Here is a 19,963-nt window from a genome sequence, read left to right as displayed (position 1 = left end):
TAACTTTGCTTGGGGTGGTACTAGGAGGATGGGACCACCACCGACTCGTTCAGCATGATATGTTCTTTGTGTTCAAGGCATCTGCTTGCCTGATATTTTTCAAAGTTCACGTTTGTGAATTGGTTATATGCTTTTTAGCAGGTTACGGTAAAGTTGTTTTATCAAAGAGTTATGGTACAGTAGCTAACTCAGCTACGAGTCTGAGTTTTTGCATGAATTTGGTATTTTCAATGCAATGCATACAAATCTTCACTACCTCCGCTAGCGCTCCTGACACCAGGGGCAACTTATTCCCTAGAATGCAATATGAAGACTATGAACCTTCTCTGGGTCACCTCACAATTCCACTCCAGGAATACCTGGGTCATAGTCCGGGAGAAGTCCAGCCCATGGGCCTGTGCTATCCTACACACCTGCCCAGTGTACTGCTCTGGGTAAACTAGCATTTCCACTATCATGGTCTGGTTAGCCCCGGTATCCCTAAGAGCAGTAACTGGGACCCATTCACTTTCACCTGGTGAAAGTGATAAATCACACCCTCAGTGATCACCCTCTCACCATCCCCCAGGTCTGTGACCTGCTCCTGTGGACTACTTACCCCTAAGGCCACATTGGCAATGTGTAGGAAAGTACCCCTTTTTCACATGATAACCCCCACTTTTTGCCTAGCATTTGATGCAATTTTGACAGAAGTGTACTGGGTTTCTACTATCCAGGTCCTCAGTGCCAGATCTCTTTCCCTAAAACTGTACAATTGTTCTCCAATTGGCAGGACCTTTAGCACTCCTGTACGTCCCTAGTGAATTGTACCTCTGGTACATAGGGCATGAGTACTAAAGCGGGTCCCTAAGGGCTGCAGCAAGCATTGCGCGACCCTAAGGGACCACTCACTCAGACCGCCATTGCAGGCTGCATGAAATGGTGCAGACAAAAGTGAAAACAGGACATGACACCCAACTTATGTGCCATGCCTGCAGACACTGCATGCAATATATGTAAGTCACCCCTACAGTCTGACTTACAGCCCCATGGCAGGTTTCATTATATTACATGTGTGGACATATCTGCTTGAGCAGATATGTTCCTGTGATGTCTAAGTCACTAAGTCAATCCTTAGACATTACAAATGAACAGGGTTAGCCATTTTCAGTATATGTACTGGGCGCTGGTAATTGCGAGTTCCCTAACTACACAATTAATACACTCATACTGATTCCAGTCATGGATTTATTAATACATGCACTCAGAGGGTGTCTTAGAGATAACCCTGAACCCTACTTGTCCTCTAGTGTTCTGGCTGACTGGTACAGTGCAGCCAGCCACCCCGACATGCTTCTGACCCCCTAGGAGGTGAGAGCCCCCCTCTCAGAGGTTAGAAAGAATGCCAGCTCTGGCAGGAGTTGTTTACACATCCTCCAACAGGATGGCTAGTAAATCAGTATACCAAGGCCAGAGGCTTCAAAGCCTCGGAAACATTAGGGGCCAGATGTAGGTAGGCAAATACCGGTCGGTAACAGCCGAAAATACAGAATTTCGGCCATTACAGACCGGAATTGGCTTTTTGAGATGTTGGAGCCAAAACTATACCGATTCGGTAAATACGAGTCAGTATTTTTCCGACTGTAGGTGCTTTGTAGCATACACCTGCATGTATCTGGGAGTTACCAGAGTGTGATTACTGCGGTAGGTGGGGTGTCCCAGAGCAGCCTGTCCTGTTTCTTCAGGAAGTTCCTGGAGGCCATGCTGCAGAGAATGCATCATTACATTAGCTTCCCTGGCACACAAGCGGAACTGGTGAAGACCAAAACTGATTTCTATCAACTGGCACACTTCCCTCACGTCATAGGCTGTATAGATGGCTTCCACATCCCAATCTGTCCACTTGCAGCCACAGAATACATATACAGGAAGCGGAAGTCAACACACTCAATCAATCTGCAGGTGACATGCAACACTGGCAACATCACAACAGTCATTGTGGCTAAACTCCCTGGGAGCACCCACGACTCCTACATATTCCAGAACAGTGGGATCTACACACGTCTTGCTGCTGGAGATTTTGTAGAAGGATACCTGCTAGGTAACTAACTGTGAGACACCCTGATAGTTACTGCAGATGAATGTATAATGAGTATGTAACTAATGGCACTCTCTTTTCCACCTAGGCGATACACTTATGCTGTGCGGTCCTTTGTGCTCACCCCCTACCTTAATCCATCTACCAGGAGTGAGAGGCGTTACAATTTGGCACACAGAGCAACACGCAGCGTTGTAGAACGCACATTTGGACTTCTAAAAAGCAGCTTCCGCTGCCTCCACAAGAGCGGAGGTGCACGGCAGTACACTCCTATCATCTGCTGTAAGATCATTGCGACCTGTGCCATGCTGCACAACCTTGCCACCAAGAAAGGCACAGAAGTGGAAATGACATATCATGAGGACATTGATGATGGAACTGAACAGCCGGAGCCCTATGCAGCAGGAGCAGCGCAAGCCACAGATGGGAGACTGAGACGGGCAGAGATCACACACAGCTATTTCTAAGTAAGTAAGGAGACACAGCTAGGCTTTGTATTTGAAAGACAGTTTAATGTGCACTACGCCAATTTACTGTTAGCACACCATGCTACTTCAATGTCTGAATACCCCACTGGGTGGTCACAGGTTACCTCACCATGACATGTCTTGTAGGTTGTGGGCATCATCAATGTTTGCGCCCACGGACAACAGTGCGGGATGCACGAGGCTGGGTGGCAACGGTGGCAGTGGAGCCTGGGTCAGCAGATTGGCGCCTGCTGCTTCTTCGAATGTCAGGAATAGGAGTGCTACAGCTACTCCTGCTGGTGGAGTCTTCAGTGTCCCCGACACCTGTGTCCCCAGCAGTGGCTGCCTGGTTTGTTAGTAATATTTCCCTGACAAAGGTAACTCTCCCCATCCCCCTAGACAAATCCGTGCAGCAGTGCACAATGCCATCTTGCATAGCGACAGAGCGCCAACATAGTAGGGAGGTTAATGTGGCAAGCTGGTTCATGACCTTGGTGTGTTGCCGCATTCACTGTCGATCCCGGTGCCTCTCTGTGTGATCAGAATCTAGTTTCTCACAGAGAGCAATCATGCACTGAGACATGTCCCTCATTCCCTCTGCCATGGACTTCATGCTCTCTGCCATGGGGCCAATCCCCCGGTCAATGTTGCCCATCCTGGTATTCAAGTTGCGCACCTGTCTATGTACTGCTAATATGCCCTTTGCTTGCAGGCGCTGGACATTGACCATAGTGGCCTCAAGACCACAGAAGACCCCCTCTCCATCCTGGGCATCACCTCTCTCCCGTACCTTTCGGCGTCTGGCACCTGTACGCACTCCTCCAGATGAGGTCTGCTGCCCAGCGTTGTCTGCCTCCAGAGGATCTGTTTGCGTGTCACCCTCCCCATCATCCTCATTGGACGTCTCCAGAATCCTGAGAGGGGGCACAACACGCCTCTTTGGCCTTACCAGTTCAGATAACACTGAAGTTGGTGTGGGGGAGAGTGCTGGTAGTTCCAACTGTTGTGAGCCAAACAGCAGAGGTGACAGAGGCTGTGGTGTGGTTGGTCGCTCTGGTGTTGTTGCTGCCTGCGCTGTGGGTGTGGGTGGCAGAACAGTGCTTTGCCCTGCACTTGTGCCTGCGTCCTCACTCCTCTCCGTTGCCCTCTCTTCCCTTTCCTGCGCTGTACTGCGCGATCACTCTCCTGTGGACAGATTTGAACATTGGCTCAGTGATGATGTACACCTGTGTGTTATTATTAAATCACATTCCTGTCACACAATTGCATAGTCCTCAACTGCTTATGGATGTAGTGTGTGGCATGCCTTGCTGTTTTCTGTGATGTATGTATTGATGTATGTTTCTATGACTACGTCTCCCATGATGCATTGCAAGTAAATCCTGAAACCTGTACCGGAGTGTGATGCACACAACCACATTGGGGAAGGGGGACAGGGAATGGGGTGGGGATTGATGTCCATGCAGCTTACCTTGTTGCAGCTCTGGCTGAGCTGTCAGCATCCCCTATCCCATTGACACTCTGGCTCCAGGGTGGACTCCACCATCAGCTCCAGGTCTGTTAGTGCAGGTGCACGGTTCCTTCCCCCACCTGTTGCACCGGCTTCTTTTTTCTGGGCTGCCAGCTTCTTTTTGGTTATGATCCGAAGAACATACCACCTTTTTTTAAGGTCATCAATGTCCCCTGGTTGTGACCCCGATGGCATTCACCTTGGACTGGATCCCCAGCCAGGTGTTCCTTTTAACAGACTCTGCAACATGCAGACACTGCTTGCCAAAGAGCTGGGTGTGGTGTCTCACTATCCTCCTCCACCAGCACCTGCAGTTCAGCTGAGCTGAATTTAATTTTCTATTTCCGCTCAGCTCCATCCTTCTGGGCATCTGGGACTCCATTGTGCAGCTCAGCTCAGCTCTGGCAGCCTATTCCTCAGTGTTTTACTGCTCTCAATGCTGTTCAGTTGCTCTGCACCTGAATGGGTGTGGCCAATTCCTGGTAGTGGGGTGGGGTAGATGCATTTGATTGGTTGGTTCCTCTGTTGCTTTGTTGTAGGGTGTGGTGAGTGTTCCTGATTGGTTAACAGGCTCAATTGGGTGTATTTTGTATTTCCGATTCGGTACATACTGATTCGGTACATACCGATTCGGTAATTCCCATTCATTCCTATGGGCCTCCAAGCCCATAGGAATGAATGGGAATTACTGAATCGGTAAATACCGAATCAGACTATCCGAATTTTACCGTATCGGTATTTTTTACCGATTTTTTTCCTACATCCCATTTTCCGAATCTAAAATACCGAATCGGTAAAATTCGGTATTTTAGAGTCGTTAAAATGGGATCACCTACATCTGGCCCTAGATATGCAACCCTTGCTTTCCCTAGACCTGGAAGACGCCACACCCTGTGGCCCCTTTGGCACCAGGACAGGCGGGAAATTATTTATGCTAGGAGGGGTGTAGCACACCCAGATTAAAAACACGTTTAAGGTGAGCAGCCTGATGTGCCCCACTCCAGAAATATTCTACCATCTTTCCCTACCCCTTTGTACCTTCCCCCTCTCCTTTCTTTGCCCCTCTGGACATGTGTCTTGGTTATACTATGCACTAGTAACTCATGTTATTGTGTAACACTGTTTGTTTTCCCTAGGTTATACTTGGCTCCTGTAACTTGTAACTGTCTGATCCTCATGTAAAGTGTTCTGATACGTCAGGGTCTAGCCAGCACTTTTTAAAACTCTGCAAATAAATAACAAAATCTTGGTGATGGCAGAATTGGGAACACTGGGACAGGGTTTTGCCTACTTCCCAAAGGAAGTGGTCATATAGGGGGCGTATTGACCCCAAGGGTAAGTAGCCCATTGGCTAATACTCTACACGCCCCTAACACCACTAAATTGTGTATTTAGGTGGCCCCCTGACACCATAACTTTAGATTCACCTGAGTACAGAAGAAGAGGGCACTGAAGGGCCAGTCAACGCAAGAACTGAAGACTGCGGTTTGACTTTTGGCACCAAACCCTGCCTGCTCACTCCTGACTCGGCAAATGCAAAGACCAGATTCATCCTGCGGCTGTGCATCTTCCAAAAGTCTTGGACAGTTGCCAGTACTTAAAAAGCCAGGCAGCAGGTCCCTAGTATTGAAGGGGCCACTTCCCAGCATCCTGCAGGCAGTGACCACTACATCCAGTTCCAAGAAGCTTCTGACCACTGGGTAAACACACGTGCAGTAGCCACCCATGAGGGAGGTTAGCATACTCAAAGATGTCAGGTCCTTCCCGTTGCCAAATTTGGAGGTGCCAGGTTCCTTACAAGCCTCCCTGCACCAATACCTGGGGTACCGGACCTCTTGCCACAACCAACACTTGCTTAGAGTCCAATCCAGACTCCAACAACCCGAAGACCGACCAGCCAAAGAGGGACGAGAGCTCCACACAGTGTTTTGACTCAGCTGTTCTGATTTGTCCCCCTGTTTTGGTCCAGATGAGAACTAGGATCACCTAAAACACACGAGGGCCAGCCGGACAAAACCCTCTGCACTCCAACTCCTTGGCTCGGGTCCACAAATACTAACTGCTCTCCCTTGCTCCCAGGTCCCTCATGAACCAAACCTCCCCATTGGGAACTCCCAGACTTGTCCGCAAGTCCCTATTTTCAGGCTATTTCTATGTGTCCCTCTCTTTGCCAACGGTGTAGTGCATACGACTACCAACCTGTCTTTGCACCAGGACAAACTAGCGGCAGTAAAACCCAACTGCTGGTAGACCTTGGGACCTTGGCCCCCTAACACTTCACGACCTAACGGGGACCTATGAAATCCTATTGCAAATATCTGTATGCAGTAAACGTTCTTCTCTCCATAAGGAAAAACATTACAGTGTATAAAAGCACTGTTAACATTGCTAACAACTGTAAAAGTAATAACTTGAAAAGTACTTACCCAATTATGAAAGTTCTTGGTGTTGAAATATGTATAAGAGAGTTATTTTTTTTCTAAATTGGTCTTGCGTTTCTTCTTGTGTGTGTGTGTGTCATTTATGGACACTGTGTGTTCCACAAATGCATTAACACTACCCTCTGATAAGCCTGAACTGCTCGCCCACACTACCACAAAAAGAGAGCATTTGGGATTACTAATTTATTGGAGCCAATAAGGGTTGTCGGAACTTTCTCAATAGTGTATACATTTTTGTACACTAAATAAACAGCCAGTTTCCTACACCACCCCTGCAGAGGTCCCACCAGTGAGTCATTCATTTGGACAGACAGAGTTTTCCTGCTTGTTTCATAGCCAAGAACAATCAAAGCAGCGGGGTTTGAAATGGGGAGCCCTGGGCCACCACCAACCAGAACATCTTTCCTGATTTCAGAGGGGGGCATATGTACCCTTTCCTCCCAACTTATTCTGGGACCTGCCTGTGTCTCCCTTGACCTCCCCCTAACTCTGCTGGGGGAACCTGAACCACTCTTCTTGGGTTCACTCCCAGGTACCTTCTTTTGGACCTTGGTGCAGAGCCAGGGGCTTGCAACTTTAGCAAGCTCCTTGGGACCAGAGAGCTAACTATCAATAAGGTGTTGGCACAGATCTGTAAAACAAGGACTGAACATGTGCTCTCTTGCAATCAAATTGTACTGCCCCTGATAATCCTTTTTGCAATCTAATTGTACAGTTCCTGATAATCCTTTACTTTGCTGTACTTCACTCAACCATCCAGTGCCTTGCGGAAGGAATCCACACAATCCACCTACTGTCTGATGGGCCAGTTGCTGACTGTCCCTAAACTTCTGCTTATACTTTTCTGGGTTATGGCCATACTTCCTGACAAGGGCTTTCCATCATGTCGGAGATACCTTGTTCTGTCCCCCTTCTTTAGGGCCAGTAAGGAGTCCCTCCCTACTCTGGTGATAGGATTCCATACAGTAGCCCCCCAATCCTTCCCAGGGACCCTGTGCATCTTAAAGCAGTTTCATAATCCTCGAACCACCTGTTCATGTCATTCCCCACCACAAAGTCAGGCACCAGACCTTTGGGAATATGGACCCTCTTGTCTCCAGGCGGCACTGTGGAAACACTGTCACAATCACTGCTGAACTCTGCCTGTCTAGCCTTGATGTTCAGCTCCTTAAGACTCAGTTCATGTGCAAGTAACAACTCTCTCCTCCCTCCTGTCTGTCATCTCCTCTTAGAACAGGCTACAGGAAGACCCAATGCTCCCTGTCCTAGCAGGTGGCTCAGTTCTAGGGGTCAAGTCAGTTCCCTCAATTGCAGATGTTACCACAGGAAGATCCTCTCCATGCTCTTCCATCTCATTATCCTCTCCTGTGACTCAATCAGGGACTGATGGGCTTCCACCCATGCCATCAGCGCCTTTTGGAGCTCTACCTTCCTAGTGGTGCTCTTAGCTGGCAGTCCCCTCTCATTGCAGAACTCCTTGACCAGGGCCATAGTGTAGGACTCTGTTAGCCAGTACAAACTCCATACTTGAAGGTTGTTTCAGGAACAACAGTCAGAGAGGGAATTTAGGAACAGCAGCAAATCCAAGCTGAGAGAATTTAAATTCTAATTGGTCTCAGATTTGGGACAGTACTGTACACCAAGCCACTCTATGGCACTACACAAACACACATACAAATCTTCACCACTGATCATCCTTACATCCATACATCCATCCTTCATCCATCCACCCTTTCATCCTTCCATTCATACATCCATCCTTTACCCATCCACCCTTCCATCCATCCACCCATCATTCATCCACCCACATTTTTACACATCCATCCATCATTCATCCATGCAACCTTTTATCCATCCATACATCCATCCACCCTTTCATCCTCCCATTCATACATCTATCCATCATCCATCCACCCTTTCATCCATCCACCCACCCTTTCATCCATCCATCCATCCATCATTTACCCCCCCCACCTTTTCACACATCCATCCATCCATGTATCATTCATCCATGCAATCTTTTATCCATCCATACATCCATCCATTCTTCATCCACCCACCCTTTCATCCATCCATCCACCCATCATTCATCCCCCCACCTTTTCACACATCCATCCATGCATCATTCATCCATGCAACCTTTTATCCATCCATACATACATACATCCATCCATCCATCCTTCATCCGTCCACCCTTTCATCCTTCCTTCCATCCATCCACCCTTTCATCCATCCATCCATCCATCCATCCATCCTTCATCCGTCCACCCTTTCATCCTTACATCCATACATCTATCCTTCATCCATCTATCCTTCACCCATCCAACCTTTCATCCTTCCATCCATACATCCATCCTTCATCCATCCACCCTTTCATCCTTCCATCCATCCATACATCCATCCATCCTTTACCCATCCACCCACCCATCATTAATCCACCCACCTTTTCACACATCCATCCATCATTCATCCATGCAACCTTTTATCCATTCATACATCCATCCACTCATTCATCCTCCCATCCATACATCGATCCATCATCTATCCACCCTTTCATCTATCCACCCACCCACCCTTTCATCCATCCACCATTCATCCCCCCACCTTTTCACACATCCATCCATGCATCATTCATCCATGCAATCTTTTATCCATCCATACATCCATCGTTCATCCATCCACCCTTTCATCCATCCATTCACCCATCATTCATCCACCCATCTTTTCACACATCCATCCATCCATCCATCATTCATCCATGCAACCTTTTATCCATCCATACATCCTTCATCCAGCTACCCTTCCATCCATCCACCCTTTCATCCATCCACCCTTTCATCCATCCACCCATCATTCATCCACCCACCTTTTCACACATCCATCGATCCATCATCCTTACATCCATCCATCCACCCATCATTCATTCACCCACCTTTTCTGTGCCTTTCTCATGGGGGAAGGGGGGGGGGCAGTATCTCTCTGCGTGTTTTTCCTTCTTTCCCGATCATGGGAGGGCATCTCTGTGCCTCCCTGCTGGTGGCGGGGGATGTGTCACGGGACCCACAGCTCCAGGCGCGCAATATCCATTGACCTCAAAGGGCAGGCTACACTACAGCCTGCTCCCCCAGCCCCCCTCCCCGACTCCCCCCCAGCTCGAAACGGCTTCAGGGATACACACAGCCACACCCAAGTACTTGACAAGTCTTTTACTTGTTAATGAGGCTTCGATGTTTTTCACACTTCGGTGTGAATTAGGCCTCGCCATGAGCACCCTCATCAGCCCAAGCCAGGGACAGAATCTGCGACCCCCTTCAAAGTACTCCACGACCCCCCTGGGGGTCGCGCCCCACAGATTGAAGACCTCTGCTCTAGATCGTGACAAGGGAGGTTGAGGTGTACTCTGCCTTTCCCGGGTGACACATAGCCAGGCTGAATACAACTGGTCTACATTTCGAGTGGTGGGAGGATTGGTCACCAGCACCTGAATAGGGCTGTACCTGCCTTTCGCAAGGCTGACTCCGCTCCCTGTAGTGTTTCTGGAGCCAGGGCTGAGGATTGAATGGGGTGTTGTACTTTTCTAAAGTTTACTTGAATTGCCCTCAGAACAAAGACTTTGTGAGTATAAGTATAGGGGCCGTGACCCCATGATTTTAGACACTGCGTTGACTTGTAACCAGACGCTGCTGGCTTTACAAACTGTCCATTGCCAGAAGGAACTGTTCTGCTGCCAGGAAGGATTGCCATTTGGACTACTTGCTTTGCTGGGTTGGCCTGCTGCTCGTGGATTGCGGGGCTGCTGGAGGGACTACCACTTTGCACTGCCTTATGTGCTGGTCTGCGGCCTGTTCCCCTGACCGTGTGCCCCCATTGATCTCCCAGGGCTAAGTGGCCTGCCCTGTGTTTCTGAAAATTCAGCATGAGAAGGGCACTTTCCTTTTCATTTCTCAGCTGCACTCTAGGGGCTAGTGGGGAATACTTCATAAACCCTGTTTGAATGGCCCATTGTGATGATTGATGGAGGTTACTGTTGCATTTCGTGCCCTGATGTGATGTTATATGTCGTTTTAATCCTTGTGAAGGCAAAACAAGTATCAATATAAAGAACTGCACATTATGCACAGTAATGTTTTTCCCAAATGTTTTAGTGACCTGTGCAACTCATACATATAATATATACACATACACACACAAACACACACTCATACATACACAAAATAAACCAAGCCTAGTACCTGCAGTCTATTATGATTAGAAATTCAATCTCCAAGTTTGAAAAACTTTAGCTCATTTCTGGCACCTATCACTGTTTGTCCCCTTCGCTCATATAGACTAGAAAGAAATAGGTTCCTGGGAGCACTGAACTATAAATGTTACCTTTACCAAAGGTACACTTCAAATTTTTTTTGCAGCGCCAATAATGCCATCCATGTTAAAACAAGCTAGTGGACAGAATGCTTTTTCGCGTCTTATAAAATGGTATTTGTTGAAGGCCCATACGAAGACAATAGTACCACTGTCATTTTTAGAGTCTGGTTACAGCTTTAGCGGTCTGTCGAAGCTCTAAGGACATTGATTTTACAGTACAGGACCATCTCATATCGCAAAAGGTTACGTTGTCCCACTGGATGACAAATTGCTTCTGATGCGGGTACAATCATTTCTAATTCACAATTCCCTGCATGGAATATTTGTGCCTCTCTATCTACTATGTGTACTACTAGCAAGTCCGGTAGTTTGGTTTTGCCACTGCTTGTTAACCTCCGAGACTCAGTGATAGGAAGGAACAGAAAGACGTCAGATCAGCCTTGCTTCCCAGGGCAGTGGAACTGGCACGGTCGCTTATCTCTTTCTTGCACATGAAAGGTTCCTTCATAGCAGATATAGGTCAGGGCACTTTAGTAAGACCGGCTTGTGAAACGGAATTAGACATTCTGAAGGCGCAGGACTGAAAACTGTGCTCCACACCTAATACTTGGTGATACTGGCAGTGGGTAAAATTTTGCTTAGCGTGCACATTTTATGTACAAGCGGTCAGAAGAAAAAAAGACAGAAGCACAGACGACTCACAGAGCAAATGTTATCCAAACCAGGATAAAACACAGAACGAACGGGTTTCCAAGATGAAGCAACATTTGGAAAATAGATTCCTTTAGTGATCTTTTCCAATCGTCGAAGCGATTTATTTCTGGCAAGAATGCATCTGTGAGCACAGTGATGTAAATAGACAGCTCGGGTAAAGCGGCATCAGACCGAGCACATTAACCCTATTCCTCTGAAAAGACAGGTCAAATGTAAACAGTTAGGTACCCTAATTCAAATAACATGAGATTTAAAAGCTGCTAAAATCCCTTCGGAACCAAAATGTTAAATAAAGCAATCTGCTAAAATAACTTCTATTTTTTCTTGATGATGCCACACAGTTATATAAAAACCTTTATTAACAACCAGCAAACATTTCAGAATTTGCAGTGGTCTCGCTTGCTCTTTCAAACTCTAGTTACGCAGATATTACTTTGGGTGCCTAGAATGATAATATACACCCACAGTTGAAAGTATGTAAACAATGAATCTAAAATACTCACTGGTAGTATTTAGCTCCACTGCCCACTATTTATTTGGCTACTTCAATTCCTGAGTCGATGATTAAGTGCTTATCAGGGAGGCGATGTGGTCTCCAAGCAAAACCGTCCGACTATGGAATAAGAAGAGATGGGTTGTAATCCTGGCTCATATTTCACTGAAAATTGTGATTTTTAGAGTTTGGGGCGGAGGTGGGGGGGGGGGGCTCTTCGGGGGGAGGGGGAGGGTAAGAGATCACCTACTCTCCATGGCTAAAATAGTGCATATTTGTTAAAAGAATGCAACAATAAATTAGTCCCGGGTGAAATTCCTGTTACATCAAAGTAATCTCATAATTTCGAGTTACACTTGCTACGTGAAATTTCTTAAATTACGTGCAGCAAAAAGTTAACTGAAAACATGAGCAGCTTCTGTTTGCAGCACTTGTGTTTTCTCATGCTATTTTTTAAGTGCAAAATGCGCCTTTAAAATCCTAAATGGAGGTTAGGATGCATTTTCTGTTAAAGTATGGTGCAAAATGCGCTTTTGCATTTGGTACAATTTTTCTGAATTTTGTGTAATTACATAAATCGCACGCTCATACTATAAATATGTTTAATGTCATTGTACAATTCAAATGTGTAAAGCTCCAACTGATGTGCAGTATTGGGTCGACTGTCTCCCAGTATCACCAATTAATGCACTGCACTCAGTCACAAGCAAGTACGGTTTGTGTTACATGAATACCCCCACCCATGACTACAAATGAAGTAAACAAAAGGCACCTTAGTGATAATAGAATTATTAGCTATTCATTTAGGATATATTTTCCTCGTGTGTTCACAGCAAATAAAAATACATTGTAGTCTTTATACGAGAATTTATTTACATATTTTATATTGATATTTTACAGTTTTCATGAGGTCGATTAGCAATATTCAACTGTGTGCCCCCGAGTATGCTGAGGGTCGGTTCAGTAAAAAGCGAACAAGATTTATTAGAACGTCATCATTAAACCCTTTGACATCACCATCTTCCACTGCTTCGTAGAGGGGGGCACTTTCGGTACCCCAGCAAATGTTCTTTCGTGGATTGTTTTTGTCAGTCTCAACGTCAAGTGCCAAGGTATTCAGCTGGTAACAGAAGAAAGAAAAATGTTTTCCATCCGAGATCACACCCTGTGAGGCGAAAGGACGGGTAACATCTGAATGGCTCCAGAAGCCTGCAACGTGAGCAGTAGAGAATTAGTTATCTCTTCAGTTTAGAGAAATCCCACACTCTACAAAAGGACGATAATCCGTGCCCCACCTAGAAAATCGGTTCAAGGCGCCTGAACTTTAACAAAGCACCGCGCAGCTTCAGTTCAACCACTTTACTGCACATTGCTCTTAAAAAGGGAAACACGGTTACACTGCCTACAGATACCGAAGTCTGACAACCGCAGCGAAGGCACAGACTGGGAAAAGGTCAACCCATCACCAGGCAAGAGTGCACTATCTTTCAGAGTCTTCAGGTGAAAGTCACCTTAAAATATGTTGCTTTACATGCAGATGCGTATTCGTCACAGCATCACCATCCAGACCCCAGTGCTACAAGAACTTGAAGCATCAGGGAGTCCCTGAAACAACTGACCCTCGCATATGTAATAATCTCCCCCAAACAACCGCCTGGCAGTGAGAGAAGAATGACAGACAGACAGACAGACAGACAGACAGACACACACACACACACACGCGCAAGCACACACTGAATATCAGTGCTCCTAATTTCTCTCCAGTCTCTCTTCTCAAGTACCTAAAACAATTCAGTTGTTCAGTGTAAACTACAAAAGGAAATAAAAGACAAATTAATAAAAAGAATTGGAAAATACGTGCAATAGATTTTGGTGTTTCTAGCACTAAAAATATATTCAACATATTATTCACTGAAGATATTTCAGATAATTTTATTTTTGTTGTTTCTAATAACTGGATTTAATCCCAACACAAGAAAATTGCTCCTATGAAAACAAACATGACAACATGGGGAGAGGGGAGGGAGAGAAAAAAAAAAACTTATTCATGACAAGGCTATGACATTACCAATAGTTCGTGTCAGATGATTATGTAAGGACGCAACTCAAAGTGGCAAAAAGACTGATTGGTACTGCTCAGTCTCCACGTATGCAGCCATAGGCTTTAGGGATGGTGTGGAGGACCTTACCGACCTGTTAAAGCAGTAGGTCTGCTCTTTATAGAAAGGAAGAAGCAGCTGAGTATCGAGCGGAATCAGACAAGCATGCCAGATCCTCTCCACCCAGTCTGGGACCATCATAATCAGTTGTCCCCTATCCTTATCTTAATAGTAGAATGACAGAGTTGGGCAGTCTAGTATACAATCTCCTAAGTAGTACTGCAATAACAATGGAGTATACTGTTCCAAAGATCTAAGCTCAAGGTGCCATATTAGAGACCCAGAACATCATTGGTTACTAGGAGCATCTGCTCTTCGACCCAAGTGCCCTTACACATCATCAAGACTGCTCCTTGTTGGGCTTGCGCTGCAATGACCAACAGGCCCCTCGAGTGGGCAATTTGCTGGCGATCTTTGATTCACCTTTTCGAAGAGCGTACACATGAGTGTAAGTCTACCAGTTTTCCCAAATTCATGGCATACTTTTGCACAGAGGTGGGGGTCACATATGCATAAGAGGACCCTTACTCTCCCTAAGTTAGGATCAGGTATACACACGTACACGTCCCAAAGAAATATATAGGCATGAAACATTTAGACCATGAACTCGTTTCAAATTACATTAATTTTATTACAGTCTTCATATGGGAAAAGCTAGAATCATTACATCCTTAAGTTTCCCACGTTATTTTTAACCTTGACAGATTCTTGCACCCTAATTAAATTACCATTACAAAGTATCTATAGTTAATTTTAACACAGATCCACCTCTAATCTTCTCATCCTGATACTGGGAAACACCAAACATGTCCAGTATTTCTTAGGTGAATCAACAAAATCGTGAGATGCTGATGTCTGTCTGCTGAGCCTGTCTGCTTCCACATGGTTCTTCCTGGTAGGTGTATGGCTAGTAGGTCTATTTTAAGTGGGTTTGCCCATCTCCATATTTCCTGCGCTAGGTTGGATAGTGCGACTGATTGTGTTCCTCCCTGTTTGTTGATGTAGAACATCGTTGTTGTGTTGTCTGTTTGTATCAATACTCTCTGGTTGTACAGTTGTTTCTGGAAGGCCTTCAGGGCGAGGAGCACGGTCTTTAGTTCTAGGTAGTTGATGTGTCTGATCACATCTGCTGGAGTCCACAGACCCCTCACCTTGAGCTTGTTCATGTGGGCTCCCCATCCTATTATGGATGCATCTGTGGTGATGGTCACCGTTGAGGTTGGTGGTGTTAAAGGCTTCCCTTTTGTTATGTTCTCCTTGTTCCACCGCGTTATCTCCTCCTGCACTGCGCGTGTTACAACCACTAGATCTTCCCAACTTCCTGCAGCTTGTGACCATTGTTGTTGCAGCCATTTCTGGAATGGTCTCATGTGGAGCCGTATATTGGGGACCAGGTGTATGCAGGATGCCATCATCCGCATGATCTTGCTAGCTGTCCTCACTGTCAGTGTTCTCTTGTCGCTGGGGAACACCTTGCTCTGTTTGGTGTTGATCTGTGCGCCTAGGAAGATCTTCACTTGCTCTGGTTCCATTGAGGATTTCCCTCAGTGTATGGAGAATCCCAGATCTGTCAGCGTTTCTGTGACCCGCTGTGCGTGTTCCTTGCATGTCCTGTGGGAACTTGCTTTTATTAGCCAGTTGTCGAGGTAAGGGTATACATGAATCCCTTCCCTCCGTAGGTGCGCTGCCACAGCAGCGAGACATTTGGTGAAGACCCTTGGTACGGATTTTAGTCCGAAGGCTAGGGCTGTGAACTAGTAGTGTGCTTTGTTGATAGCAAATCTTAGTAGATGTTTGTGCTGCCTGTTATGGGCATGTGTAGGTAGGCATCTTTGAGGTCTATGGTGAATATTAAGTCTCCCTCCCTTATCTGAGGAATGACCTCTTGTAGGACTGTCATTTTGAATTTTTGTGTCTTTATGTATTGGTTTAGGAACCTTAGATCCAGGATGGGTCTTAGCGTTTCGTCCACTTTTCGTACTAGGAAATAGTTTGAGTACACTCCCTTGTTTCTTTCTCTGAATGGTACTGGTTCGATGGCCTCCTTTTGGAGGAGTTCTTGTGCTTCCTCTAGGAGTAGCGCTAGTTCCTTTGCCGAGTGCACCTTTCTTTTTGGTTTTCCGTTTGGTGGTTTCTTTTCCAGTTCTATGCAGTATCCGAACTGTGTGATGTTGAGTATCCATTTGTCTGTAGTTATTTTCTTCAATTCCTGGAAGAAATGTTTTAGCCTGCCTCCTATTGGTGTTACATGTTCGTTGATGCTTAGTCCGTGGTACCCTCCTTTGTTGACTTTGTTGTGCCCCACCCTTAGAGGGGTCGTGTGGGTTGGCACGCTTGGTGGACGGAGTCACTTTGAGGTGGTTGCTGGCCCGCTGTTCTTGTTTACCCTTGTCCATTCGCCCTCCCGTGAAAAGACTGGCCCCGAGGCTGGTACTGCCAGGTTTGTTTTTGCTGACCCTGCTGTGCTTGATTGTCGCCCTGGTAGGTCTGCTGGAATGTCTGATGTGCCGGTCCCGGCTGTTTTCCCTCTCTTCCGTTTGGTCTCCGTGTCGGGTACCCCTTCTCATTCCTCTGAATTGCAAGGCCCCCATGGACCTTGCAGTCTCATTTTTTTTTTTTAGCTGGGTGATTTTCATATCCACTGATGCCCCGAACAGGGTTTCTCCATTGAAGCGGGTGCTCAAAATGTTGTTTTGTACTTCCGGCTTGAAGCCTGAGACCCTCAGCCAGGCATGCCTTCTTTCTGTGACCTCGATCATCATGAGCCTGCTGGATGTGTCAGCCCCATTTTAGGCATGAATTTGCTATATTCTTGCCTTCCTCCACCAGGTGTGATGCTCTTTGCTGATATTGCTCAGGGAGGTGTTTGAGCAGCTGTCCGACCTCGTCCCAATGCTGGTGTGAGTGTCTGTTCAGTAGGGCATTATAGTTTGCAATGCACCAGTGTACTGCTGCATTCCTCTCTATCTTCCTTCCAGTGATGTCCATCCTCCTACTTTCTGTGTCTGGTGGTGGGCCTGAGGTTGTTGGAATGTTTGCCCTTTTCCTGGCTATTGCCGCAATAATGGAGTCAGCCTTGACGGATCCCTGGATGTAGGGGGGATCTTTAGAGGAGTGTTTGTATTTCTTCTCTGTCCTGGGTGTGACAGACCTGCAGGTTGCTGGGTCTTTGACTGCCTCCCTCTGCTGGTCCAGGGCACTTTGAAGCTTGGAGAGGAATGGACTACTAGCATGGAAGCAGGCCTTTGTTTTTTCTTCCTCCAGTTTCACTCCATAAGCTGTTGCAGAGTTCCTGACGACCATGTTGTTGACCCCAATGTCATCTGGCGGTGAAGGCCTCGAAGGGTATGATTCCACGGCCTCTTCTGGGCTTTCGGCATCGAGGTCCTGCCAATCCAGGTCCTGTGCCATCGTAGATGCCGAGCCGAAACTCGTCCGCTGGTCTTCCTCGTCGAAGTATAGGCCCTCTACCTCTTGGTGTTCCTGGGGCTCGGGAGTTTTCGGCAGCCCTTCGGCGTCGAACTCCTTTTCTTCTTCGATTTCGATGATCGTCAGCGGCGGTTTCGATGTAATCGGGAACCTTTTCATCTTTTCATCAAACTCTCTTTTCCTTTGCACGATGTTGTCCATTTCAGCCTTGAGCCACCTCTTTTTCCTCTCCATTTCGGCGGCCTGTTCGGCGTAGAGTGTTTCGGCCGATCTCTTCGACGTAGTCGTCGATGTTGAAGTAGCCTTCGGGTCCTTTTCCTTCGGAGTCGAGTGGTCCTTTTCGGGGACGTGCTTCGACGACCTTGGCTTTTTGCCTCTTTTCGCCGTCTGGGAGTCCTTTTCAAAGGATACGCTGGGCTGTTTGTCCCTCGATGCAGCTGTCGAGATTTTCGGCGCTGGTGCTCTTTTCGTGGACTTAGACTCTGTTTTTCGAGAGTCTGACTCAGGTTTTCGAGAGTCTGTAGGGGGTTTAGGGGGTCGAAGTCACTCCTACCTCTTTAGATGCTTTATTGGTCACTATGACCGTGTAGTCATCTGGTCCCTCGGCGATGTTGTCCTCTTCGTCACTGGAGAGGCCCAGGTCCCGAAGCGACCGAGGTTGGCCTTTGCCTTGCATGCTGTAGTTGGCTCTTCTCTGTCTCTCTCTTACCCTGAGAGTCTGCCGGGTGAAGACAGAGCAGGCGTTGCAATCCTTGCTCTCGTGGTCGACCGGTAGGCAGAGGTTGCAAACTGGGTGCTGGTCCTTCTGTGCGTATTTGTGGTGGCAGATACGGCAGAATTTAAAAGGTGTTTTGTCAATTCCTGCGCTTAGGGGCCCCCCTGTGTGCGCATTCTCCGTCGGATGTCGAAGTTCTCGTCCTTCGTCTTGTTTCTCGATGTCTTCTCCAAACTTTTTCGTATATAAATCTGTCTTTTCCCTCTTCTTTCCTCCAAAAACTCTGGAGCCTCTTGTTGACGATTCAGACTCAACGGTGGAAAAAAGAATCTGAAGATGGCGCCCAAAGGTGGGAGCTTCCGCAGGAAGCATGGCGACGTCACAAGAAGTACACCAAAGGGTGGGACGTCGACGCCCACCGGGGCTACGAAAAAAAGAGACAAGACTACGATACCGGACCCAACCACTAGACCCCGGAATAATGCACAGCATTGTGAATCCAGAAAGATTCACGCTGCAAAACCCATAGTTGTTCACCAGCCCAGAGCGCAGAGGTTTATGACCACGTTAGCCTAAGCATGCAGAGGGTTGAAAGATAACCTATCAAGAGGATGGAGGGGTTGATTCACGAGAGCCAATCCAGAAGTGGGATTCTCCTGATGCTGGAGCCACTGTGACTTTTTACACCATCTGGCATATAGCACGAACAGGAAGCACAAAGCCTTAAGGCCAAGCAGACATAAGACTTGCAGATGTGGAATCTGAGCCCAAGTCATGAATCTTGGAATAATTTCCCAAATATATGTAATCCTTCAAGGCTAGACTGGGAATCCAAAGCAGCTCAGGCAATATGTCAGACCAGACCCTGAGGCTGTGGGAGGCAAGTGAGCACTGTTGCTTTTATCACTGGTGGCCAAAATTGCAGGACTGCTACAAACTCATCACCCAGTAACAAAACCAGCCGCAAACTGCTGAAAAAACGGCCCTCATCCATCCAGCCTCCTGGGGAAACGCTTGATGCCCGCTACAGCCAGTTCGGCCCTGGATCCTTCATGTAGGAGGGAGAAAGGTCTTCCCATGGGTCGTGGTTAGTACGGTTCTTACAAAGGTTAGCTTCTGCATGGCATAAGGTGGGCTTTTGCACGTTGAGGATAACATCCTCTTATGCTTGCCAAATATCTCAGTACAGAAATGCATGGACTCTCAACCGTCCAATGATGTCACCACAACCGCCAGCACTTTCGTAAAAGCACATCATGCAGTTGTCAGTCGAAACATTTGTACAATGTCCTAATAATAAACTCAATCTATGAGAAAATTCTGAAAGCCACGAGCTCAAACTGTAGCACTCCTGCCTCCCCCATACTTACTCAAAGAAAAACCTCCCTACTAACTTTTCCACCAGTAACTGACATAGATCTTCCCCTCCTTACCAGCCATATAAAATCAGGTTCCCCCAATGATTTTGTACCTGCTAAAATGATGGCCCCCCTGAGTACCCTGTTAGGACCTCAAATCCAAACAGTTATAAATCACTCCCTCAGAGAAGGGCATGTGCCAGTGGAATGGAAAAAAGCAGTGGTCAACCGTATC

The 19,963-nt window shown here is 46.9% G+C and overlaps 1 protein-coding gene across 1 annotated transcript in view; it reads right to left on the bottom strand.

Annotated features, from left to right (window-relative positions):
• Window positions 1-12,654: 12,654 nt before the first annotated feature.
• Window positions 12,655-19,963, bottom strand: part of MRPS30 (mitochondrial ribosomal protein S30) — a 61,608-nt gene continuing 54,299 nt past the window's right edge. The window contains exon 5 of the mRNA XM_086960609.1: window positions 12,655-13,276. Coding sequence (XP_086816735.1) covers window positions 12,993-13,276 — 284 coding nt within the window. The 3' untranslated portion in view covers window positions 12,655-12,992. The remainder of the gene's footprint in view (window positions 13,277-19,963) is intronic.

The sequence above is a fragment of the Lissotriton vulgaris genome, chromosome 3_1 (genome assembly GCF_964263255.1).
Source record: "Lissotriton vulgaris chromosome 3_1, aLisVul1.2, whole genome shotgun sequence".
Classification (NCBI taxonomy): domain Eukaryota; kingdom Metazoa; phylum Chordata; class Amphibia; order Caudata; family Salamandridae; genus Lissotriton; species Lissotriton vulgaris.
Note: the sequence above shows the minus strand (reverse complement) of the source record. Positions and strands in the feature narration are given on the sequence as shown.